General features: G+C 38.2%; 1 protein-coding gene and 1 long non-coding RNA gene across 4 annotated transcripts; one reads left to right on the top strand and one right to left on the bottom strand.

Moving 5' to 3' along the window:
* Window positions 1–250: 250 nt before the first annotated feature.
* LOC129347841 (uncharacterized) lies at window positions 251–8,558 on the bottom strand. Of its 3 annotated transcripts, XM_055006288.1 has the most exons (6): window positions 8,213–8,558; window positions 4,864–4,960; window positions 4,710–4,779; window positions 4,346–4,557; window positions 1,678–1,836; window positions 251–737 (listed from the first exon to the last, which is right to left on the bottom strand). In XM_055006288.1, the coding sequence occupies exons 3-6, from the start codon at window positions 4,767–4,769 to the stop codon at window positions 368–370; spliced, it is 801 nt and encodes a 266-aa protein (XP_054862263.1). In that variant the 5' UTR covers window positions 4,770–4,779; window positions 4,864–4,960; window positions 8,213–8,558; the 3' UTR covers window positions 251–367. The 3 variants fall into 3 exon arrangements, with proteins under 3 accessions (XP_054862263.1, XP_054862262.1, XP_054862261.1); XM_055006287.1 differs by lacking the exon at window positions 4,864–4,960 and having other exon boundaries at window positions 4,710–4,828; window positions 8,213–8,557; XM_055006286.1 differs by having other exon boundaries at window positions 4,710–4,960; window positions 8,213–8,556.
* Window positions 5,129–7,455, top strand: LOC129347842 (uncharacterized). The gene is made up of 4 exons (XR_008600129.1): window positions 5,129–5,675; window positions 5,880–6,003; window positions 6,237–6,332; window positions 6,481–7,455. It is a non-coding gene; the product is annotated as an uncharacterized LOC129347842 (long non-coding RNA).
* Window positions 8,559–27,685: the final 19,127 nt, after the last annotated feature.

Genomic DNA, 27,685 nt, shown 5'->3' with positions numbered 1-27,685 from the left:
TGTGGGTTTTTAAGGCTGATAATGATTATTAGTGAGACATTTGGAGTATATTCATTTGCAGTAAATGAAAGTATTTAAAATCTTGGAGTTAAACTTAGAAGAACACAAACTCTAACAGAAAACTTTGTTGATGCGTCTTTGTTTTGTTTACAGATGTTAAAGGAGTTTTATTCGTGACATATAACCAATCAAATCACTCCAGAAGACAGAGCGACCACAGGTACATAAATGTTCACAGCCAAAGTAGCACCATTTTTAAATGTATTTATTACCATAAATCAGTAAAAAATAAAATACTGATAATCAGTAAATTCGTCAGCCCACAATTACTACAATTCTACAGTTGATGTCTCTTTCCTTTGACTTGTTATTTGTACAATATATGATGTATATTATGCCGTTTTTTCATCCCAAAGGCTCTACTATGATGTTTTCTAAGAGACATACTCTGTTCTGGCCCTGGGCCGCTGCACTCCTCCTCTGTTGTTTTCTGGATTGTACTCAGCTGCATGCCTTCGTCCACCCGGCCTCCGTTGACTCGTCCCGCCTGCCGTCTCTGGAGCTGAAGCTGGATTGGAACAGACCAAAGTACAGTCCAATCACGATGCCAGCTGCCTCTCAAAAGGCTCCATCTGGCAGGTGGTTGCACTTCTTCTGAGGGGAAGCTGAGCTGGCCCGGCAGAATTTTGGAGATGTGTTCCAGTGGTTGGTGGATGTGTGGGGAGATAGAGAGGGACCTTTGAATTGCTCAGAAAGGAAAACAGGGAACCCATTGGTAGTTTTAGTTTAGAATGCTACTGCGGTGTGTTTTTGGGTTTTAAGAGGTGAACAGGAAGAGTTTTTTTTCGTATTGATTATCTTTTACTTTGTTCCTGGTTGGAATGAACATCAATGTCAACATGAAGTTCACTTTTAGTTCTGTTAATTTATTTTTATTTTACTAACACCCATTTGTTTTTAACCCCCTCACATGTTGTGTTGTTGTAAACTTACTCTTTCAAATAAATTCTCGTCTAACCCTCTGGAAACCAGCGTTTGGACTTTTTTTGTGTTGCTCCTCACCTACTGACAGCTGTGGACTAAAGGCTATACTGTGATGTTTTTAGAGCGACATGCTATACTATGATGTTTGTTGGGCGACACGCTATACTATAGGCTTTTTTAATTGACATATTACTGTGACTTTTTTTGTTTTAGTTTTTTTTGTTGTTTTTTAGCAACATATTATAAGAATTTGAACAGTTTTAAAACTCACTATACTTTTACTTGTGCAATGAAATATTATTCTATGGCATTTTTTAGATGACATTATACTCTAATGTTTTCTTGAATAACATACTATTTTGACAATATATTGCACTATGACATTTTTTGAACCACATATCATACATGACAATTTTAGGCAACATCCTATCATTTTGCACTTTTTGATCCACATAATAATCTATGTTTTGTTTTTTTTTTCTTGCCAACATGCTATACTATGAACTACAGGCCATACTATGTTATTCTTGAGTAAAGTATACTATACTTTGACATTTTCTGAACTACATCCTATACTATGGCGTTATACACAGAGTGCTTTGGTTACATGTTGATTTATAATCTAGACTTTTTTCTGTTTTGTTTTTTGACAGGATTACCACAGACCTGACTGTGAACACCACTGACACCCACCTGAGGGAGACGCTGTCTAAGATCTCAAGGTTGTTTGGTCGTGATCTTTCTGGCACATACTCTTCCAAGATGAGCCGGGAAGTTAAACACTGATGGAATGACACCAGGTCTAAGCCGACAAACTTCCAATTCCTCCTCAACCCATAGTCTCTGGGAAACCTACATGGAGTAAGAAAAGTAGACAGAGAAGTAAGTGAGTCTGTACACAACATATTAAAAAAGAAATTATGCTAATAAATTAAGTACAAATAACCGAATTCGCCAATATACTGGAGACCAGAGCTATTTAATTTGATAAGTATAACCTTGATTAGTAACATTTCAATTATTTGAGAGCAGTCCTAAAGAACTGCCTGTAATCCCAATCATAAAATGGGTTTGGAGGAAGAACATAGATGGTAATCTGGATATACGTGAGTTAGGCTTTATAACTACTATTGGTAGTATTGGTGGTAGTAATAGCAATGTGACTACTACTAGTAGTAGTGGTAGTACAGTAACTACTGCTGCTGATACTGGCACTGCTACTACAAATTGTAATACTATTACAAATGCTGATACTACTTCTGTGACTCTAACAGCTATTTTATACAACTACTGCTTGTACTTTTAGTATTACTACTACTGCTTGTACAACTATACTACAGCTACTATTAATCGTCTGGTATTTTCTTGTCAAGCTGCTAGCTCGCCTTAGTGTTTTGCTAGTGGCTAACTAGTTAGCTCTCATAAACTGGAAGCTCTCAACAAGATTTCATAATGAAAAAAGGGCCAAAAACTATTCTTACGTATGAAAAGTCATTCCAAGTTTCCTTGTCTCAATCGTATGACGTAGTGTGTAATTGCATGCAGCACAGTGAGCCGGCATACTTGTTGTTTCCGTTTTCACGCTGTCTACATCAACGGAATGCACTGAAACTTTGCCCCCACTAGCTTAGCCTCGCTGTAGCACGCAGCTCAAAGGGACGTGTCCTATCTACTCATTCATATCTATGAGAACAACGGTGGCTGCACCTAAGGATGCCTGACGTTGATTAGCTGCGTAAATACCATTATATACAGTCTATGGTAAATACGTATGTGAATCGCATCATTGGCTGCAGCAGCCAGTCACCGGTCACTCACTGACTCACACTGAAAAATAGCACAGAATGAATTGTTACGTGTTTATTTTCAGTTTAGGATGGATTTTTTTTGTGTGCGCAGCGCAGATTTTCTGTGCGCGGAGACCGTGCCAGCAGTGCGCAATTGCACACACGCGCAGCTTAGAGGGAACAGTGCATGCCATATGATGAAACAATGTAAAGGAGGCCGTGAAAAACACTCCAGAAAGGTTTTCTTTGAAAAAAAATTAACATGAATTTTGGCGCAAAAAAAATACCATAGTATACAATGTCGAAAAATGTCATTTTTCAACATGTGAAAACATGCCATATGATGAAATAAAGTAAAAGAGGCCATGAAAAACACTATGGTAAGGTTTTCTTTGAAAAAAAAATTATCATGAATTTTGGCGCAAAAAAAAAAAACGCCATAGTATACTATGTCGAAAAATTTCATTTTTCGACATGTTGTGAAAACATGCCATATGATGAAATAATGTAAAGAAGGCTGCGAAAAACACTCCAGAAAGGTTTTCTTTGAAAAAAAAATCATCATGAATTTTTGCGCAAAAAAACGCCATAGTATACTGCATGAAAAGCTAGATTATTGACCCTGTGAATTACTGAAAACCTACTAAGTTCCCCACAGTTATTGGTTGTTCACAGGCTATGAACTCCTAGGTGGCGGGTGAGGTGAAATGCCTTGAATGAATCATGTTTGTGGAGTTGGAGGGTGGGTGTGTGGGGCAAGGGGGGAGTGAGACTTCACACCTGGGGCATGGCAGAGGTGTGAAAACTAATTAGCATCTAGCCTGCCTGTCTAGCATGACTCAGGACACCGATTGGATGAAACAAGACAGGGCAACAGAAAAAAACTGTCATGATTGGTTGAAAGATCTGTTGCTATTGGTCACCCCCTGGGCCATGAAATCCCCCCCCCCATCCTCCCACCTCCTCACCCCCAGTCACACACAATAATAATAATAATAATAATAATAATAATAATAATAATAATAATAATAATAATAATAATAATAATAATAATAATAACAACAACAATAATAATAATTATTATTATTATTATTGTTATTATTATTATTATTATTATTATTATTAATAATAATAATATTTTAATAAGACTTTAATAAATATGGGCCATGTAAAGTGTATAATTAGTTAACCTGCATACTTATTGACCAATGGGCTATCCTACAATCAATGACATTAATTTATTGGGAGGGAAAAATATGACATGTTGAGACATGTTGAAAAACAAGAGCTTTATTGAACAGTATAGATTGCAAGAGTTCCCAAAATCCAAAATTAAAATTAAAACAGGATAAACTATATATATATATATATATATATATATATATATATATATATATATATATATATATATATATATATATATATATATTGCAAAACAAATTAAAAACTAAAAAATGGGCAAGTTAGTCTCTCACACTGTGCTGGTCTCAGGCATCAGCTCCGGCTTAAAATGTCTCTTTGCTGCTGCTGTGTCATACTTATGTCTATCAGACGGCTGTCCACTGTGAAAGCACCTGTGATGTGCAGCTGTGTTCCTCACATCAGCCTCCAGCCTGTAGTGCAGCAGGTTGGCAAGCTCCTGGCTGTGGAAGGATGGAGGCCGTACTATCCATCCACGCACCCCGTCAACACTGCCGTCCTCCTCATCTGACATCATGTCAGTTGTGATGCCCTTCCATAAGTCCTCTTCATCTGGAGCAAGGACCATTTTCCTGGTATCCAGCAGCTGTGAACACAATCAGTACAGGAAATCAATATCACTCAATCAATACATTTACTGATGTAACAGAAAAATAATGTCATAGTGACCAGCAATACTATTCTAACCACATCTTATATAAAACACACAATGTAATGAATCAAACTAATATCTCTTACTCTCTTTCTTCTCTGGTGACTCTGGGCAGAAGACTTCATGGCCTCCGCCTGATCCGCCATGTTGGGTTGACTGTAGCGGTAGTTCCTCCATAGAGTTTCAAAATGCTTTTTACAAGCAGCTGGAAAACGGAACAATTTAAAACAGGATACTTACATAGAAGGACGTCTGTCTCCACATCCTCCACATCTGGACTTCAGCTAAAATTTTAACTAAATATGTCCTGACTGCCTCATTGTGAGGCAAGCCCAGTCTGTGAAAATAAATCAGAACTTTAATTTACTACTCACAGCAGAATAACTGCAGAGTCAACTGTAAAGTCGTTTAAAACAGTTTTAAATTAGCAGACACAATTTGAATGAATGCATGAATGGTCTACAATCTACAGTACAACAATTTAATTGTGTGCATTCAGCTGACAAAGAATTATTATACATGCTTACAGTAAACATTTTTTCTCACAAAAAAGAAATGAAAAAGAAAAAAGAATAAAGTCTCACCCTTGTTCCTAAAACTACTAAAAGGCAAAAATAAAGTCACGTTTGTGAACAAAGATGGAGGACTACATGCTATCACTGCTTAACGTTACCAATAAGCCAAATCGGAATTATCAGTACGCATGTGCGTTTATCCCTCAATAGCTTCCGGTTCAGAGTTCATCCCACACTACGTTATCAACAAAGCTCGACGAAGCCATACTATCGCAGTGGAACGACCTGCTATTTGTAGCGACTATTAAGTGTTTACACTGCTTAAATTCTTTTTAAGGCAATATGCCAGGTCCCCATAGTTCAGTGCGGGACTGCCACAACAGTACCCGTGGGCTAAAGAAGTGGATGGAAGAGTTTTGCCCTATTCATGAATGCAATAAAGGAACCTCGCGCTGTATATGTGACCCGCCTTATGTACTCGTCACATTTCCTACTGAAAGAAAAGATCCAGAACGTTGTGCCGAATGGATTAAATCAGTAAGTTTGACATAAGATCATATATTTTACTAATTTATAACCATGCAATATGTAAATATTATACAGTACTTTCTCTGCCTGTAGTAGCACTACAAGTTTGCATTTGCATGACCCATATTGGACATACTTGAATATAATTGTATCTGCCTGTATGGACTATACAACTTTTCATTAAGTTTATCTTCTTTTTTATATTTATTTCAGATGAACAGGAAGACCATAAAAACAGGAAAAAACTGGGCACCACACAAGAACAGCCGAGTATGTTCCATGCATTTTGTTGAGGGTGCACCTTCCACCTCCTTTCCAAACCCTACACTGAATCTAGGTAAAGTGTCATAGCCTTTTGCAATGTAGTGGTTAAAGGGTAGCCTTAATGTAATATGTATAGCACTTTTGATTTGGGGGTGGCTGGATTCAATATCTTCTTGTTCGGTCCTTAAGACAGGTTTGCATGTCAAAAATATTTTTGCTACCATACCTCAAAGTATATTGCATTTTTCCACCTCCACAAACTGTATACATATTATTTATATGCATAATATACTTTTTTATTTTCAGGATATCCAGTACCATCAACTAGTACAGGAAAGAAATGGGCACCACCAAAACCACATACATCTGTTGCATCGAAGAGGCAGAAATTCAACTTCCAAAGTACAAAAAGTCAAACGTAATAATTCCAATCTATTAATACAATGTGTGTGAATATATATATATATATATATATATATATATATATATATATATATATATATATATATATATATATATATATATATATATATATTTGTTTTTGTTGTAGGCTTCAGCACAGAGGATGTACAGAATCCAGGCCCATGCAAGGAAACGAGTGGGAGTGACCCTGGAACTGGCCCCAGCATAGAAGATGCATAGATTCAAGCCCCAAGCAAGGAATATTCCCAAAAAAACAGTGGGAGTGACCCTGGAACTGACGTAGAGACAATTCTAGCTCATGAAGACCATACTTACACAAAAACTGGTGAATGTAACTGTCAATCAAACTGTAACTGTGATTGTATTGCTAGGCTTAGTAATAAAATAATTCAACTGGAAAATACACTGAAAATGTTAGCGATAAAATCAGACGAAAGTTCTTGTAGTGGTATTAGTCTAGCAGATATGATGGACAATACAATTTGTGCTAATGCTGACAACAAAAAGTACTTCACAGACAGATTTCTTTCAGATGACAGGTCAGTGAAACTAAAAACCAGTCTTCCAAACAAAGGAACTTTCAACAAGCTGCTTCAGGTCCTGACTCCAAGAGCAGCAAAAATGAGATATTGGGCTGGAACTCATAAAGTTATTTCTTCTAAAATTAGAAAATTTGTTCAAACACCACTGTATATGGTACCAGTTGCTTTTCCAAAACACACCCATAAGTTGTGTGGAACACTTTTGAGTCTTTGTGATGGTGTGCAGTCACATTTCAACTAGCATATCTGGGAATCTTTAGAAACTTCATGGTAGAAAACCTCTTTCAGCCAAGCATTTTGTGAAGCAAAATAGCTAAATGCTTTGCCTGGAAAAGAAAAATAATATGTTTGTTATGCAGATTTCATAAAATGAAAGCTAGCAAGTTCAAGAAATATGTATATTTAGCTTGTAAAATCTGTAGGCCTATAATAATTATTAACATGATAATAAACTAAAAAATGAAAATCATTAATGTCACATGTTAATGTGATATTAAGGACCTGTTAAAAAATAAATGCAAATCAAAAATAATACACAAATGTCAAAATCATTTCACTGACTTTTTAGGGTCTAGGGGTCTACATTACTGCTTGCAGAGGACTGGTTTGCATATAATCATTATATACAGTAAACCCTAAATAATAAAAAGGCCGACAAAACAACTACAATACCACGCTATTCCATATTTATGCCATAGTTGCATGTCAATAAAATAACGTTAGACCTCGACGCCTGTAATATAGACTAGAGTTTAGAAGCTGTTTACATGTCATGTTGACTGACAAATTCTTACCTTCTTTGTAGTCGTTAGCAAGTCTCGTTAGCAAGTTTTGCTCGTCCTTGCTAATCAGATAATTATTTTATCTATGTACATGTAGGGTGGCCATTTATTTGCTGCTGTCGACTCATTCTCCCAACCTTCTCTGAGCTCTAAAGGATCTGGAATTCTCAGGTGACACCCGTCAACATCGATCTCGAGCAGGGATTTATAATCAAGGTTGACAGCCTCCCTTTCCTGCTGTTTTGTTAAAACTATTGGGGCCTTTTGAAATGACAATGCCCAAGCAACGGACACGAGTTCTTTCTTTCGCTTCCCGATAACACTCATTTCTTACAAAATTCCTTTAAAGCATCGACTTTAGAACGCTCAAAGTAATCAATATCTGCGTCGCACTCGGCCATGTTTATGATCTGGGGTATCCCGACCTTTCACCCGGACCAGCATACCTTGCGCGCGGCGAGATTCCGAATCGGCTTATTCAGAGCACTGTGCTAAAACTCACTAAAAATATCCTACAAATGGAATATATTCTTACCGCAATTTTAGGACTGTGCTCTCCTCTTTTCCGCTGAATTTCCTCGCCGCTGGAGAAAGTGTTTAATTTGGCTTCCATGGCGGCCATCCCCTCCTGCAGCTCTGACACCGCTCCAACTTCTGCTAGAGCTTCTCCTCTGGCGGTGCTCTCTGGCCAGACAGCCCGCTGATAACACTCAACAGTTTCTTCTCAGTGTCTGTCGCGGGTCTGACTGGAACCAGTCGGTCATGTCCAGGCTGTTCTATGCGAGGAGTTTGTGGTGAGTCGGACTGGTAATACCGGGCCGCCATTGTAGAAACTCATGTAACAAAGACGACTTCTTTGTCTGTTCGTGTATCGCGCGGTTCTTGCGAGACGACGCGTGTGATTGGACGAGCAACTCTAACGTGATGACGTCAGTGACGCAGCATTTCTTAAAGTGACATGCTGACTTTTCCAGGTCAACAGATTTTCTCTACGCCTGCAAGATGAACTTCATTGATCAAAAGAAGAAAAGGCTCTGTGATGCCTCTGTCATATCTAGGTGAGCTTGATCTACACTACCAGTCAAAAGTTTGGACACACCTTCTCATTCAATACATATATACATATGGAATTATGTTGTAAACAAAAAAGAGTTAATATTCAGTATTAATCTAAATGTATAAACAGGGGTGAAAGTCGATTTTTTTTTGCGGGTACTGTAGATAAATGGAAAAATCATGATATATATATATATATATATATATATATATATATATATATATATATATATATATATATATATATATATATATATAAAATATTATTATAATTTTAATTCATCAAATACATTTATTGATTTAAAAAGTCTAGTCAGTTATGTAAACAGGCTTTTATTTGTAGTGCAACAATGCAACAATGTAAATGACATGAAAATGTATAAACTGGGAATGGCAGAACTAACTTGAAAAAGAACAACATACTTAAAACAATCTGAAGCTTACAACATATCCCAAAGTGGGCTAAAATAGTCATCTTCTGTAGGGTCATTGCGTGCCATGCCACTTGTTGCATGAGCTGCTCTTCTGCCTTTCCCCAGCCAAGTTTTCACATAGGGCAGTGGATCCCATTTCTTGCATTTCTTTCTATCTTTCTTTCTTTCTCTCTGGTTTTGATGCTCGCAAAGTATCAAAAATTCGTCTTTTAGATTATCCTATCAAAACATACACATTTATTTGTCATTTCATTTATTATTTGCATTGGCCCGCTTTCATATTTATTGTGTGAATGATTGGTTTTGACAGAAGCAAGTGTCCCCGAACATCAAATCAAACGCACCCCTTTGCAGACCGCGCATGCTCAATTCGCTCTCGGCTACTCGGTTTAGAGTAAAGGAAAAGTTTCGCCGGGTTTGGCTTTTCGCCTCTCGCTCTCGTGTGTGAGCGAGACAGACGCCCACGGAGAATGAACGCTTTGTCATGGCTTATTATCCTACGTTTGCAAGCAAAAATAATCTCGTGTTTGAAATTTACGTAGGAAATAAAGTGCTTAATGTTTTAGGCTTCATGCTTTAGCATCACTTTTTTGTGTTCACGAGTACGATTCGCACGGGTCGCGAGATCCGCGGCCGGTTCACTGTTTGAGCTGGCAGCTCATCTCCCGTGATCTCCGTACCACGCCGTTCCGGGACCTAAAATCTTACCGGAACGCCGTTCCGGACCGTACCGGCTTACTTTCACCCCTGTGTATAAATAATACAAACAACTAAAAACCATTGAATGACAAGGTGTGTCCAAACTTTTGTCTGGTTGTGTGCATGCAGTGTTGATAATGTATCATCAGATGAACCCTGAACACTCTAACTACACTTGATCATTTTGCCATTTCATGCAAACTTGTAACATATTTGAATGACAGATTTAGAGCAGAAAGGTCAGCATATGTATTTGCTAGATGGTGTTTTTTAAGGAATTCATCCTTGAACCTCTAACAGAACCACGACCAGCCATTATGAAGCAGTTCATAGCTATTAATGTCAGGTCAGAGAGTACTATATATAGACGCGTAATTGCAGAAGTTTCCAGGCTTCATCACAATCCCAACAGACATTTTTATGGAAAGTTGGTAGAAGTTTGGAACTTGAGTGGAACAGACACCTCATGTCCATCATCATTTCTCCCTGTTGAGGGCATTGCTGGAAGATGTGTGGCAAACACATCCACTGTACAGTTAAGCAACAAAAGAGAAAAGGTGACTGTAGTCATGCTGCTCTGCATGGTGTTTGAGATTTAGGATTTTGACAGTGTTGAAAAGTGCCTGTGATGTGCTTTTATTTACTTTTATAAAAGCTGTATGAACCCTTTTTGATGTTGTTTACAGACGAATATCCCCACTTTCATGCAGTTGTCGAAAAATGTCATTTTTCAACATGTTGTGAAATCATGCCATATGATGAAATAATGTAAAGGAGGCCGTGAAAAACACTCCAGAAAGGTTTTCTTTGAAAAAAAAAAATCATCATGAATTTTGGCGCAAAAAAACGCCATAGTATACTGTGTCGAAAAATGTCATTTTTCAACATGTGAAAACATGCCATCAATGTTCCCTGTAATTTTTCATGAGTGTGAGCAAACACACAAACTCCCTGAGCGTTCCTTGGACCACTGTGAGCAACATCAGACGTGTGCACTGTGGTCACACCAGCATCACATCCATTCAAGTTACATGGTTCATTAAAAGAATCAAATTACAGCATTTACATTTCTGTTAAAACACTTTGTCAACAGGAGCCAGTTGAAGGCTGCAGTGATTTTAGTGACACTACAATGTATAAGAGTGAAGTTATTGAATATTTGTCTCTCTTTACTGTTGCAGCGGTTTTGCTAATTGCAGACGGACCCTGTTCACTCCATAGACACCAATGTTATTCCTGTAGCTTGAAAGACAGCTACTTTTGATAAAACTGGGCTTGTAGCACATTGTCTGCCTTGCAACAATGGGAAAGAGGCACCGTTTATGTTTTGACAACCTATATCTAATGAGTTATTGATGCTGGAAGTCCGAATCTGTGAATATCTTTCCAACTTTACTGAACTTGGGGCCACTACCACCTAAGGAGTGATATATTTAATTTTGAAAAAAGCATTTAGCCATACTTAAAGCTTTAAGTGCTTTATTAACACAGAACTAAAAATAAAAACAAATAAACAATAAAAAACATAAACAACTTTTTTTAATCTAAATCTTATCTTAACAGTTAATGTATTAACTTATTTTTGTGTGTATGCATGTATTTATTGATTTATTTAGTACTGTTAACATATCAGAGTTCTGAGTGAGTTTTTCTTAAGCTAGACGAAGGCCATTTATTGATTACATATAGGCTATTAAATGTTTATTAAAAACTAAAAAGCATTTTAAAAAAACAACTTAGGCATTTATTGAGTCACTAAAATACTGTAGAGTACAGACCACATCAGCATGATTATAAGCATCCTCTGGTAAATGAACAACCAGATACTGATGTCTCTCACCATATGGACTTCAGGAGATGACTGGGGGATGATAAACTGTGACCTACTGGTTGGGTTCTCTCTGTTCTCATGTTTCTTACATGTTTGTCCCCTGACAGCCGGGTCCTAATGTTTTTTGAGCAACACACCATACTATGACATTTTTACAATGATGGTTCTACTATGGAACCAGTTTGACATGTTCAGGTGTTCTTTGTGTGAAAACTCAGAGATTTCAGGTATCAGAAGGTGGTTTTCAACTTTCTTTGTTAACTTGCTGCTTCAACTTTAAACTAAATTTCCTTCACTAAGACAGCCCTCTGGACTTCCAGTAAGCTGTGTTCCTATTGGCTGTCCAGGTGGCTGTGTTCCTATTGGCTGTCCAGGTGGCTGCTTGGTGTGATTAGGAACACCTGAGCAGCTTGGTGTTATCAGGAACACCTGAGCAGCTCAGTGTCTTCCTGCTTTATTTAGCTGCAGACAAACATTTCCTCTGCTTCTCCACCACTGAACCGGGTTTGGCTCTGTTGCTGTAGTTTGTTCTTTAGGCGTTGGCTTGCAGCTTCCAGCAGTAAAATCATCTTTAATGTGTTTCTTGGTGTGTTTTAGGGCTTTGTACTGGATAGTTGTCTTGGTAAATGTGGTTCTTTAGCCACAGTTAGCACATGGTGCTAATGTGTGCATTGATTAGTGGATTTGCTGCAGCTGAGTTGTGTCTTTATCCTGGCTGTAGTGAGTCTTGAGAGGTTTTTGGTCAGACACATTCTGTATTCTTCTTTGAGAACCAACGTTGGTTGTCCAGAAGGTAAGAGTTCCTGTCCTGATTCTCTGTTCTCAGAGGTTCTCTGGTAGGCTGCAGGAGACTTTAGCATTTGGGTTGTGCTAGTTTGGTTTTTGTATGGTTTCATTTGGACGACTATCTTGAGGCCCCTCCATGTGGTTTAGTGAGGTTTTCTGGAACAGTTCTACAAAGCAACCTGCAGCAGAAGAGACTCTGAGAGATTTTAGGAAGTTCTGGAGACCAGACTTTAGAGCAGCAGAAACATTTGTCAGCAGTTTGAGCAGGAGAAGGTGAGCTTCAGAGTAGAAATGAGACGGAAACCTTCTTGACCCGTGTGGTTAGGTCCTGTACCAAGAGTTTGAGCAGGTTGTGAAGAGTCTGTAGTTCTTTGGTCTGAAAGCACAAGAAGAGTCGACTCATTAAAGGAGAAAACAGGAGATATTGTTGGTTCTTCTGTCGCTCTGCAGTTTCCTTAGACTGAATATCAAGTTTATATTTTAAATGATTTCCCATGTGAGCCCAAGAAGACTTCAATAAACTCCCTCCATCCCCTGGACACAACATATTTTATTACCATGTTAAATCTTTTTTTTTTTTTTAGTTTTAATAATAGTTTTAGCATAGTTTTTTCTCTTTGCTTGTTTAGTTTTGTAATCTGTATGAAAAGTGCTAAACAAATAAAGTTGAATTGATAAACTGAATAATTGACTAACTCATGATTGTGACAACAGAAGTATTTTCATTGTGATTTAAGGGTTTGTTTCATTTCTAAGGTTGGGGTTTAAAATCTTGACAAAAAAAAAGATTAAAGAAATAAACTACAATAAAAAAGCAATTAAATCAAAGGAAAAAAACATTTAATATAATAAAACTTTTAAAAAGAAAATTAAACATAAAATACAATTAATTTATATTAGACAAAATATTTAATTAGATAATTAAACAGAAGATACAAAGCATGTAATCATGAAATTAAACAAAAAATTCTGAAGAAAAATATTAAACATTAAAGATGAAATATTTTAGATAATTAAACATTTAAAAAATACAATTAAACAAGAATATTACACATTTAGAAAAACATAAAACATTTAATTAGATTATTAAACCTTTAAAAGTCAAAACATTTAATTAAAAAATTAAATGTTTAATTAGAAAATTAAATCTTAAAGACAATAAAACTTTAAATAGGAATAAACAGAAAATACAATGAAGCATTAAAAAAGAAAATTAAACATTAAAAGGTGGTAAAACATTTAAAAAGAAAAACCTTAAAGATTTAATCAAAAAATTAAACATTGGGAAAGAAAAGGAAATTTCTCAAACAAGCCGATAAAACATTTGAAAAAACAACAAACATTAAAAAGACAAAGCATTTCAAAATCAGTTCAGACGTTAGAACAGAATAAAAGGTGAGAAAAGAGCAAAACTAAATATTTAAGACGAATCAAACTAAAGATAAAACCTTTGAAAGGGCACCAGTTAGACTTTAGAAGATCAAATTAAACAGAGGAGACAATAAAACGATCAAAAAGAGCAAAAACAGATAAAGGTATTAAAGCGTTTTCTAGTCTGAAATGAAAACAAGTTGTTTCTTCCAACATTTCCTCTTTCTATGTTCTTGGTTTGTTTGTGGACAAATTTACTAAGAACTCATTTCAGAAAACTGCTTTCCAGATAAAGTCTACTAGAGGTTGAAGGCATTGATCAAACTAATGTTACCTTCTGATCTCCACAAACTTTACTGTTCAGTGAAGAGAATCAAAGTTTGTTGAGGATTTCTAAAAAACCCACAGGTGAAAGTCTGAGAAGAACTCAGATGGATGGTCTAAATGTGAAATCAAGACTCATGGTCACAAGTTTTAAGGCTTCTGTTAACTAGGAAGTTCAAACTAACAGATGTACTGAGAAACTTTTAAATTTCAGTTCTCAAACTGTCTAAAGGTTCAAACTAACAGAGAAGTACTGAGAAACTTTTAAGATTTCAGTCCTCAGACTGTCTGAAGGTTCAAACGAACAGAGAACTACTCAGGAACTTAGAAGATATCAGTCCTTGGACTGTCTGGAAGTTAAATCTAACAGAGAACTACTGTGGGACTTAGAAAATTTCAGCCCTCAGACTGTCTGAAGGTTCAAACTAACAGAGAACTACTCAGGAACTTAGAAGATATCAGTCCTTGGACTGTCTGGAAGTTAAATCTAACAGAGAACTACTGTGGGACTTAGAAAATTTCAGCCCTCAGACTGTGTGAAAGCTCAGGTCCTGAGGACTCGGGAGGTGTGGAGGCTTGGAAAGTCTTGGAACTGAAGGTTCAACCCTCCAGCACAAAGGCTGAAGTCCAGCCTCCTGAGAAAAACGGTCGAGTCGAGACTCAAGTTAAAAAAAAAAACTCGAAAACGACAAAAAATAGATGATAAATGCGCAAAAAAAAGAAGAATTAGTATCTGAGCACGTAGCTCAGGGGATAAGAAGACGGACTCCCAAGTGGAAGGTCGCAGGTTCGAGACCCACCACCGGCACTTTTCTTTCTTTGTCTTTGTCAGGATTCTGAGAAAAATTTAAGAAGGGTCTGGTCTTGAACCAGCGACCTGCAGCTCCACAGGTAAATCCTTAACTCACTGAGCTACAGATCAGATGAAAAGAAATAATTTCGTCGTCCCTTTGTCCTCGTAGTTTCCCAGTGACCACACGGGCGGAGCCAAGGCGGAGTCTGGGTGGAGTCAGGGCGGAGAGTAGGTGGGGAGGTGGGTGGGGGAGTAGAGGGGGAGGCCACCACCCACCTCCCCGCCTACTCTCCGCCCTGACTCCCCCCACGGCCCACCACACCTTCCCCCACCCGACGAGTTTTTCGAGTCTCCACGAGTTCTTCGAGTCTTCACAGGTTTTCCCGAGTTTCTGGAGTTTCCACCAGGTCGGAGGCAGAACAAGTTGTCATGAAGAGGTGTTGAAGTCAGCCAGGATGGACTGACTTTTTACAGCGACTAGAAGGAAGACCACTAGAAGAGCAGGTCTTTAACCACCATCCATAAAATCCATGGAGTCGGCTCCAGAGAAATGAAGGGAGGTCAACTTTTATCAACCTCCATCCAGATGTCCAACTTGATATCTTTACTTTGACATTTTTAGCACCACAAACCTTTAGTATCACACTTTTTTTTATCATTTATTAGGATTTTAATGGAATCCACCAGCAGATTTGGTTTTTGTTGACAAACTTTATTCTTGCCGTCGTGGGACTGCAGTGTTTAAAACTGTTCCTTCTATTTGACCTCATGTTTATTAGTTTTAGTGGAGAAAGTTATTTTGTCAATTAGTCTCTTAAAAGCTAAATAATAAATTGGATTAGTCAAGAGGTTTAAATTTCTTACTTTGTCATATTTTAAATATGACAAAAAAATATAAAAAGAAAGCATCTTGAGACAATTTGACCTGTAATTGGCATTATATAAATAAAATTGAATTAAAATTGTATGTATCTTGTAATGTTGGAGTAATTCAGTCATATATGTTAGAAAACACATTCCATTAATCTGTCGTTTTCTCCAGTAATTCATTTCTTGTTTTGGTTTATAAAATGTCAAGCCCAAATATATTCAGTTTACTGTCATAAAAACCAAAAAGATTTACATTCATGATGCAGGAATCAGACAGTTTTTCGCTTTTTATCTTAGTTTAGTCAGAAAGATAGTTGATAATGTGTGAATTATTGCAGCTTGTGAGCCGTAGAAGGTTTTAATCTTTGTGTCAAAAAACATTTAGAAACCAACATCAACAAAACACTCAACAAAGATTTGAACATCATTAAAGGGAAATCCAAATGTTGCATGACAATGTCTAATTAAAGGACATTTATTTCCAAAGTAAATGTGTGATATTCATCCTCTGGAGCTTTCTCTTCACATTGTCTTCCACCTGGACTGGTTTGGTTGTGAGCATGTGCAACAAACATTTGAAAAACTGCACTTTAACATCAATGAATGACACTGAAGTTTAATCTCTACATAAATGAGACTGACTCTGGATGTGCTGCTCTGTCATTAACTCCTAAGTTTAGGGAAAGTTAAAACAAAAGAGGACAGTTCAGATAAGACTTGAGAATGAGCTTATTTTGAACAAACATCTCAGACTTTCTGAGCTTCAGCACCTCTAGCAAGATATTTTAACAACAAGCAACTCAAGAGATCCAGAAGTTGGAGAAAGTTAGCTTTAGCTGAGCCAAAGAACATGTGGGATGCTAACCTAGCAAACATTTCAGACTTTTCTCTGTGAATTCTGAGAAATAATTTCCTATTTAATGACAGAGCTACACATCTTAACTCAGTCTCATTAAAACAGACTCTAATTCAGTGTCATCCATCCATATTAAAGTGCAGTTACCCATAATGTTTGTTGCATGAGCTCCAACAAAACCTGTCCAGGTAGAAGGCCACTTTGACAAACAGGAAGTGGTAGATTCCAAGCAGATTTATAGAAGGGGGAACCGAACTGTACTAAGTTTGGTCGAGTATAGAGGGGTGTTTTTTGGGTTTTTAAGGCTGATAATGATTATTAGTGAGACATTTGGAGCAGATAATCATTTGCAGTAAATGAAAGTATTTAAAATCTTGGAGTTAAACTTACAAGAACATAAACTTTAACAGAAAACTTTGTTGATACGTTTTTGTTTTGTTTACAGATGTTACGTTAAAGGAGTTTTATTCGTGACATATAACCAATCAAATCACTCCAGAAGACAGAGCGACCACAGGTAGATAAAGGTTCACAGCCAAAGTAGCACCATTTTTAAATGTATTTATTACCATAAATCAGTAAAAAATAAAATACTGATAATCAGTAAATCAATCAGCCCACAATTACTACAATTCTACAATGTATGTCGCTTTCCTTTGACTTGTTATTTGTACAATATATGATGTATATGATGCCGTCTTTTCATACCAAAGGCTATACTATGATGTTTTCTAAGAGACATACTCTGTTTGTTCTGGCTCTGGGTCGCTGCACTCCTCCTCTGTTGTTTTCTGGATTGTACTCAGCTGCATGCCTTCGTCCACCAGGCCTCCGTTGACTCGTCCCGCCTGCCGTCTCTGGAGCTGAAGCTGGATTGGAACAGACCAAAGTACAGTTCAATCACGATGCCAGCTGCCTCTCAAAAGGCTCCTTCATCTGGCAGGTGGTTGCACTTCTTCTGAGGGGAAGCTGAGCTGGTCCGGCAGAACTTTGGAGATGTGTTCCAGTGGTTGGTGGATGTGTGGGGAGACAGAGAGGGACCTTTGAATTGTTCACAAAGGAAAACAGGGAACCCATTGGTAGTTTTAGTTTAGGCTGCTACTGCGGTGTGTTTTTGGGCTTGAAGAGGTGAACAGGAAGAGTTTTTTTTTTCGTATTGATTATCTTTTAATTTTACCTATTATTATAATTGTTTAATTATTTTAAAATCCAAGATCAACACGTACAACTTTATTTTAAGCCCCTATGTGTTACCAACCAGTAATAAATATCGATTGTAAAACAGTTTTTAACACATTTAGTAATTACAATTTTGATTTGCAGTCTGTGCTTCGTGTGTCTTCTGTGCTCTGTGTACACAGCCTGCAGTGCAGCTGAATCATCCCTGACGTTTTGTCACATGACTGTTGCCAATAAAATACTTATAGAATGTAGAGTTGGGCATTTGAACAAATGTGGTGCATGTTGACTGCAGGATTTTTGCATTCTTTAGTAAGTAATCAAAGACATTCCACTTTAATTTTGGTATTTTTGAAAGATTTACAGCATTCTGTGTTTGTCTTCCTGCACAGAATGCATAAGTGAGTTCTCTCTACTCCTTGTCATGGTTGTGCTGTTCCAAAGAGGTGCAGAACTTTATATGCAGTGCAAAATGAGCCCACTGGAGCAACAAAACTCCATGAAACTGCTTATGGTTCAGGGGCTTAAGTATCAGAACATGCAAATCCATCCATCCATCCATCCATTATCTATACACCGCTTAATCATCACTAGGGTCACGGGGGGGCTGGAGTCTATCCCAGCTGACTCAGGTGAAGGCAGGGGACACCCTAGACAGGTCACCAGTCTGTCGCAGGGCTACATACAGAGACAAACAATCACTCTCACATTCACACCTACGGGCAATTTAGAATGATCAATTAACCTCAGCATATTTTTGGACTGTGGGAGGAAGCCGGAGTACCCGGAGAAAACCCACGCATGCACAGGGAGAACATGCAAACTCCATGCAGAAAGATCCCGGGAAAGCTGGGACGCGAACCAGGGATCTTCACCACTTCACCACTGTACAGCCCCAGAACATGTTAAGCTAAATAGATTAGTTCAAAATTTTACACAATTTTGTTGCCTGTAAATCTTTTAAAAGTGTAGGTTTGGGTGCGACAAACATACCTACCTGCCCTATGCTCAATGGTCTTTAACGGTTTCATAAATTTTTTTACGTAGCAACAAAAATAGCTGCTCCCCTGGTTGAGGAACAAGCTGCTGCAGATATATAGTGAGAAACAGGAGTTGCATTAATGGCTTAGGTGGTTTAGTATCAAATCTTACTGTCCCTTTTTATTCTCTGTCTCTCTTTGTTTCAGAATGGTTTTCTTTAACGTTCCTCTGCTGAGAAATATTTTTTTGGTTCTCTGTGTTCCTGCCCTCACCTCTCTCTCTCTCTCTCTCTCTCTCTCTCTCTCTCTCAGATTTTTCTTCAACGGATAAGATGTTTCTCTGCCTCTCTCACTCACTTCTTTCATCTCATCTTCTTCCTCCTGTGTCACACAGTCAGAGACTCTCCCTAAGTCTGCCAGGCTGAGAGCCAGAATACCAATAGACCAATAGACCAGAGCCCTCAGTCTCCCCATTACCACAACCCTACCTTCCCTCCTGTCCACAACACACACCGCATGCATCCTCACACACGCATATACAGTCATATGAATTCACGCAGGAACACTAGAGCATATATACTCACATGTGGACCACACAAGGTCCCAAAGAAAAAAAACACTCAGTCACCAATACAGCCCTTCTCCACAGATATATGGGTATAGTTGCAGGGATTCATATAGTAAAGAAACTGCATTACACATACAGCACACACAGGCTATAAAACACATTTTTATTCAAATAAGGAAGGCACACATACTTGCACATATGGACCTCTTATGCAGCAAAACCCATAGCCGCCCGGATCAATTTGCACTTAAAAGAGAGTTCCACCTTCCACTCTGGTGTTTCCGAGTCCCCAGCTCCTCTTTCACTCACATCTCCATTCCCTTCCTTTCAGTAATTTCTGTCTCCGCCAAAGAGAGAATTCTATACCTTCTTTCCTTATCACTCCCTCCGTTGTAGTCATTTTGGCATACAGCGCTCCTTCGCATATTCTTCCTTTCATTTCTGCTAGAGGCACACATGAGGCTGATGTGCACCACTGTGAATATGAATCTACATATGAGGCTGTGAATCAGTACCATGTAGAGACCACAAGACCTGTGACTCGCCAACTCGTCTTCCCTCCCTTTTTATTTTTTCCCAGCAGCACCATCTCGCAAACCCGTTTACCCTGCTAACTTCAATGCTTCTTTTAATCGCGGCGGATGAAAAATGTCAGCGCGATTGCTTCACAAGAAAAGTCAGACACAAAGACGGAATTAAAAACGATGAAGATGAGAGTCGGAGGGAAAAGCGTTGATAAATGGCAAGAGAACAGACGGATTCTGACACGAACCCTTTGCTCGCAACCTTTCAGATATTCCAAATATATCAATATGCATGTGTTTGTATATGCCTAGGGAGATAAAAGCGTGACAAAAAACCACCATGAGTGCTTCACGCTAGTCACTGGGAAAAGAATTTTAGCAGCACAAAGTTCAGAGCTTCATCATCAAAAGACCGCGAACAATTTCAGCTTGCTGTGAAGAAATGATGTATTATGTATGGTATATATAATGTCTACTGTTATTTTTATGATGCTGCTTTGTTTGTGGTTGGTTCGCTGGGATGTGGAAGCGACGAGGCTATCTTGATATGATGGTTTATTATGTGTAACCGAGCAGGTAGGTATGTACAGTAGGTACTTGCTTGCGGGAGGTTTGCTTGTGTGTGGGAGTGCATGCTGATACTGTTGTTGTGAGACTGTGTCTGTGCAATGATGGTTGCAGTTTGGTTCGTGAAAAAACCCGGATCAACACTTGAGGGTGAAGTGAATACCATGAATGCTATGTTTTGCAGGGAAATTTTGGGTCCTGGCGTTCATGTGGATGTTGCTTTGACCGAAAGGTTGTTGCACACCAAGCGCACACGACCCCACATTGCAAGAATGACTCAGGGTTGGCTGGAGGAACACAACCAAGAGCTCAAGGCTTCAACCCAGCCTATAAACTCCCCAGAATCCCAATTTAATCGAAACAAGTCCAATCTATGGATGCCCCACAACCCACAGCTATTGTATTAAATGTATTGTATTGTATTATTATGGTGTTGGACAAGACACTGACCATTTTGACCATTTTGGGAAAACAAAATACTGTCAAATTAGACAACTGAGGATGAAAATCTTTCCTCTTCAAAACTAAATTAGATCAACTCTCCTGGACTCCATGTAATTTCTTTTCAAAAATGACCATTATTGTTCCACTTAACTCTTAATATTAGTCTATCCTTTCCTTCAGGAGCACTATAGGACCAAAGGGATATTAAAAAAAACAGGTCTTGAACTTGTTTACTTGTAATTTTGGTGCATTAGTGAATGAATATTTGACTGTTCCTTTCAAGTTTCCCCAAAAGACAGAATGTCAACTCAATATCAAAACATTCAGTGAAACTTCAGCTGAACCAAACAAAAAGTTTGAAAATGGGGGTATACAGTATATTCTCTTAAAAGACAGTGTAAAAAGTAATTTAAGGGACTTATTCCTACCACTTAATGAAATGTGTGGGTATAAAATCTAATTTCCTGATTTATATAGTCCTCTTAAGTTGCAAACATAACTTTAATAGGTTGGGTTGACATAATAATCTTGGTAATTGCATTGTCTTAATGTGTACAATTTAAATTTCTGTGTTGAATGATTTAAAGCTAAATTCATGTAACTTAATAAAATTTGTTTGACAACTTGATTTTTCTTCATGTGGGAATTTCAGTTCAATTCAGTTTTACTTATCCAGCGTCAGTCCACAACATAAATCATCTCATAGCACTTTACACAGTAATGTGAAGACTTACAATTTCTAAACGGAGAACCTAACAAATCCAAATTTTCATTTGGATGACAATTGACCATCTTAACATCCCTGGGCAGTTTCAGATAGTAATTAAAAATATCTTTGACTGTGGAGGAAAAGCTAATTTCCCCAACTAAGTGTAGTTTGTTGGTTAAAGCTAATTTTATTAGAAGTTGTTTTAACTCAAAAAGATCAATACAAACTGTTGCATTGCTAGTTTTGTTGTTGTGGTCAAACATTACTTTTTAGAATGGTGGTGTCCAATGAATAATCAACATAATTACCAACAATTGATGAAAAACAAACTTAATTTTTCTATTACGTGCTGGCATTAAGTTTTTTGACCCAACATGCTCAGACATAAAGGCATTACCACATTTACCTTAGTGAAGCTTATTACTATCCGATGCAAGTTGCTGCCTAATATGATTATATATACATTACCATCCAAAGGTTTTGGGGTCACTAACACAATTTAATGTTTTCCATGAAAACTCACGCTTTTATTCATGTGCTAACATAATTGCACAAGGGTTTTCTAATCATCAATTAGCCTTTCAACCCCATTAGCTAACACAATGTAGCATTAGAACACAGGAGTGATGGTTGCTGGAAATGTTCCTCTGTACCTATATGGAGATATTCCATTAAAAATCAGTTGTTTCCAGCTAGAATAGTCATTTACCACATTAACAATATCTAGACTGTATTTCTAATTCATTTAATGTTATCTTCATTGAGAACAACTGCTTTTCTTTCAAAAAAAAAAAGACATTTCTAAGTGACCCCAAACTTTTGAACAGTAGTAAGTTGTAAGAATGGAAGATGTAGGTGTTGTTGGGAGTCATGCTGGAGTGAGACTTGATGGTGTACTCCTTTAGGTGAGTGGTCTTCAGATGATGACGCTCACTTCCTGTGGTTGGCTGAACCTAAGCATGGAGAAAGATGCTTTTTTAAACTAGAGTTACATTGAGGTGGCTCAGCTGGAAATGGATATAATGGTTGGAAATGTCATCGGTGTCATTAAACATTTGCATTTCCACTGAATCAGCAACAGTAGCCCAGTCCTGGGTTGACAAAGCGTAACTGATGAGCACCCATCCTCAATGAATTGTCACAGAAACTATAGGACCCTGCATTGATGCTGCCATCAGTCTGTTTGTGGCCCACGCTGGTCTCCTGTCAAAAACGACAACCGGCTGTAGTGGTGTACTGTCCATCAGAATGTCAAAACATCCATCAAGCTTTTCCTGAGCCTGTCTGTCTCTTTACCGTCCCAGTGTGCTGCAATTGGTGTCAGCTGCTGGACATTTTAACATAATTTAACGAAAGTGGGTGTTGGAAATTGGAATGTTGTCACAGCAACTCGTATATATCATAAATAACACGCATGTGCTCAAATGTAAAAGGACACAAAGAGCATCCTAATTGCGTTTATTTTTAGTTAGTACATGCCTAAAACAACCTCAAGCTCAATTTGAAAGATGGCAGTTAAATAAAAGCTATTGAGTTATGAAATTCATAATCCAAATAGTTGATTATTCCCCTAAATAAGCAAAATAGTCCTTGGCTGAAGCCCTTATTTAGGATCAGAAGTCCAGAAAGACACATCCTTTCAACGCCGCTGACAATCCCATGATTGCAATCCTACTACAAATCGACTGCTGTGGCCTTATTGGGACTTCTGTTGGAAATGATGGAAGGAACAATTGATTAAATTGTGGAGGTGGATCTGAATCCCATCAATTCCTGCTGCCTGCTACATATTTAGATCAGGCGATTTGCTTTCCGTACATAACGTACACATACAAAACACACGCCTGTGCTCACTGCAAGATAGTTGTGTTTGTGGGTACATCTGTATTAAATGGTCACATTCTATAGTGCTCTGATTTCTCTCTAGAATTTTTTCAAGATTTCATTCGATTTCATATGACTGAGCAGCCTTGGCCAAGTACTGTGCTTTCTCAGTGCTTTTCTTGTAATTATTATAATTACTTTTCAGTCAACTATTTTGTCAGAGATCACTGTCAACCAGCAAAAGTGAATGGAGTTTTTAATTTTTCCAGTTCGAGCCATGGCTGTGGAATTGTGACGCAGATAGGACACAGTGCATATGGAAATAAAGATTCAACCTGACAGGCCTCTACTGTATGCACCGTATTTGTCTTCAGTCTCTTACCCTACTCTTTTTGTCTCGTTTTACTCTCTCTCTCCCTTCAGTAGTCTCTTCCAACCTTTTCTCTCCACTTTTCTGCCTAAACTATCCACCTATCCGTCTCTTAGAAAGAGGTCTCTGACTTTCACATCTGTTATTTCCCTTCCCTTAAAGGTTATGTTCTCATCTTGTAGATTTCTACTTGTTCTGTTTTAAATTTAAGAAAAAAATAAATAAAAAAATCACATCCACGCCAGCACTGTCCTCCTTTTTTCCCCCCTCCATCCCTCCCTGTGGCTGCAGGGCTCTGTTAGCATTCTGCTGAGGTGCATCCATTAAATGTCACCTAGCTGGAGATGGAGAGAAAAGTGGGGGAATAACTGAGTCACAGTATCTCTTTGAATGTCTGCACATTCAATCTGTGATGTATGACGGACTCTTGACAAATACGTACACACGCACAAGCCCGTGTTCCTGCAAATGTTATGTTCTGCATTGATTTTCCTGCTTCGTTGCTGTTGTGCGCCGGTCTATTTGTAGTTACTCATGTTTTAATGGATTGTTTATAAAGTTAAAGTTAACACCAGAGTTTATGTGTCCAGACAGATGGTGCGGCGCTAATGGAGAGAAACTGACCTTTCAGCTAATGGAATTACAAACTGCCCTCTGATCTGTCTGCTTCGGCTGTGTGTGCGTTTGTGTGTGTGCGAGACGGCCAGTGTGGTTGTCTAGCGCAGCAAAGGTTGAGCTTAGCGAGTATTACTGTCTCGTCTTTGGGCGTGCTGGCTGTCTTTCTGGGCCTACGTAGAGGTGAAGGGGTTGTGTTGTTGGTCATGACTGAAGAAATGCTGACTCACTGCAGAACGTGGCTGCTGACAACACATGAATGGAGTTTGTGCATTTAGTGAAGGTGCTGGATCGGTGAGATAAGGATATTTTAGCCAGAAATAAATAAAAAATAGGCTGGTTTGGAATGGGTGTGAATGAGTCATGGCTGCAACTTAACAAGCCAAAAGAAGAAAGAAACACTCGCAGGGAAAGGGAGACAAATTTCTCCACCGTTTTCTAGCCCAAAAAATGTTTACACTCGAGGGAGAGTAAAAATACTCTACAAATGCATTTAATGGTGAGGAAATCCACAGTCACAAATACACATCTGTCTCCACCAAGTGATTCACTCAAAAATCAATCAGCGCAAACCTCCGTTATCTTAAATTGAACTGGGAATGCATACGAGCAATGATAATAGAATTTGTGCCTGCAGTGATTTGCTAGCTTGTGTTTGGACCCTACATTGCCATACCGATGCATGATAATAGCTCCAAGGCAGCGCTGCATTGAACAGGGAGAGACCGCAGCCATTATAGGAGGCCCGTCATGAATTTGTCTTGCTATAGAATTTTTGCGTTTTTTTCCACCATTAGCTCTCCTGCTTATTTTGACCTTTTTGCTCCCAGCATTCCATTGTCAGCTTTGCAGCAACCACCGCTAACAGAGTTCTATTATACCAGTGCAACCGTAAAGACCAAACTCACTTCCCACCCCCAGATGCAATTTGCCAGGTGCAAATAAAAGCATAGAATGCAATCTGGATACTATAATCGCAAGATAAAATGTACTGCATCTTCTCAGTCACACAAGCCTCTTATATTCAGTAGTGGAAAGTTATACTCAAGTATGTTAGTTGAGCACAATTTAGACATTTGTGTTTTACCTGAGAATTTCAAGTAAATGCTACTTTATCACTGCAAAAAAAAAGAAAGAAAGAAAGAAGAAAAATTACAGAATTTTTCCTTTCACATTTGTGAAATACACATGACGTCCATCCATTATCTGTACACCGCTTATCTCAGGCTACTTAGCGTGAAGGCAGGAGACACCCTGGACAGTCAATCATAGGGCTACATATACAGATAGACAATCACACTCACTCACATTCACACCTGCGGACGATTTAGTCACCAATTAACCTCAGCATGTTTTTGGACTGTGGGAGGAAGCCGGAGTACCTGGAGAGAACCCGCATATGCACAAGGAGAACAAACTCCATGCAGAAAGATCCTGGGAAAGCCGGGACGCCAACAGGAGAACCTTCTAGCTGTAAGGTGACAGTGCTAACCACCGAGCTACTGTGCAGCCCCGAAATACATGACAATATCAATAAAATTACAAAAAGAGACTTACCAATCAGTGGTTGATAAATTTATAATGCAAATGGAGCATAGTGGACATCCAGTGCTGAAATTGTGGGTTTAGTCAGTGGACAGATAATCCACTGACTGACTCTTTTATATACACCACTGAGAAACAGGAACACTGTCCTAGTCAACCCCAGCTTGTCTTAACTGACCAGTGAGCTCTGGCTGGAACCATTCAGTGTCACAGACATCTTTGTCATGGTGTCCTTTGCTAGATAAACCCCCACAATGCTCTCTGCTTGCCAACACAGACCTGTTCCTCGGGTCACATAGTCAAAAATGCATTCTGGATCGAAAATTAGAGTCTTTAAAAAGTTCTCAAGAAAGAATCTTCAAGCAGCCTTCAGAGTCTGGTGTAAATAATGTTTATTCAATACAGAGGCTGTAGGAACAAACATGAGCAAAATCTCAAGATTTTAACTGACTACACAAAGCATTACATCGTCTTTTATACCTATGCAAATTCCTTTTAAACACTCCTCTTCTGTTCTGAAAAGCCGCAACCCATCGTCTTAAGACCCAATCAGGATGCATGTGAAGTAATCGTATCAAAAGTTAGACCACCTCCTCTTTTTTATTTCTGCGAGGTTGGCAGTATTTCTGATTAGCTCTGCGTGATCTAGGTTTCAACTAACGAGTGCAGACAAAGTGAGAACATGCACTTCTGGTCTTATGCCTTATATGGGCTCCATTGGCTTCTGTTGGGTTGCTGCTTTCCACAGAAAGTGAGGTGTGTATCATTGAGGAAAATTGGGATTGGGACTCAGTATTGACAGAAGTGAAATTGTAAATGACTTTAATCAAATTGGGGCCAAAAAAAACAGACTTAAATGGTACATCTCTGTAAAATACATATGCAAATTTAGCGAAATTTCACAAAGATTTCCTTGTTATTTAAAAGATGGAATTATTAAAGTCAAGTTCAATACTGTAAATATATTTATAAAATTACATACAATTAGTGGCAAGACATATTGGTTTGCGATTTTACCATTGATTTGTATGTTAAATGAGAACTATGTAATGTGCAATTCCAAACCTGTTCACAGCAAAATGTTGAATGTATGTGTTTTCATCAGGGCAAAATATTTATAAGAACTGGTAATCTGTCTAAGTACTCTGTCTGTCTGTCTGTCTGTCTGTGTCTATATTTAAATATTACTAGACTGCTCAGACATGTATGGACATATGGGGTAATGGTATTGGTGTATTATTGGTATTTTACGGATTTTTTATACACGTAAGTATCCTAAAAAAAACCAAAAAAAACCATAGAAAATACATGATTTTGTGTAAATAAGGGCCAGAAAATTCTCATATTGAACTCCAGTAAATGTGCAGTTAGTGGCCCTCTGTTAGGCTGCAGAACACCAAGAGAAATAACGATAATACATTAACCTGTCAACATTTCAGTGGCTACCTTTAGGTAATTCTGCTAAAGTGATTAATGATGTTACATGTGATTGATTTACTAACCGTGTGTTTGCCTGCAGCTATACAAAAGGATTAATATTTGAGAGTTAATACAGCAGTTTGCTTAGCCTGCAGGCCTGGATTGTCTACTTCCCCCCTGAAGTCAGAAATGTGGGTAGCAGAGGAGGTTTGATACTGATCCATTTTGTGGTGTGAAAGCCTCG

The sequence above is a fragment of the Amphiprion ocellaris genome, chromosome 21 (genome assembly GCF_022539595.1).
Source record: "Amphiprion ocellaris isolate individual 3 ecotype Okinawa chromosome 21, ASM2253959v1, whole genome shotgun sequence".
Classification (NCBI taxonomy): Eukaryota; Metazoa; Chordata; class Actinopteri; family Pomacentridae; genus Amphiprion; species Amphiprion ocellaris.
Note: the sequence above shows the minus strand (reverse complement) of the source record. Positions and strands in the feature narration are given on the sequence as shown.

Excerpts from the sequence above, each read along its gene's own strand:
- LOC129347841 (XM_055006288.1), bottom strand. The coding sequence starts at position 4,769 with ATGGCGGATCAGGCGGAGGCCATGAAGTCTTCTGCCCAGAGTCACCAG. Across the intron at positions 4,558-4,709 it reads GTCACCAGAGAAGAAAGAGA|CTGCTGGATACCAGGAAAAT; the intron begins GTAAGAGATATT and ends TTGTGTTCACAG. Across the intron at positions 738-1,677 it reads TTAGACAGCGTCTCCCTCAG|GTCCCTCTCTATCTCCCCAC; the intron begins GTGGGTGTCAGT and ends AGCAATTCAAAG.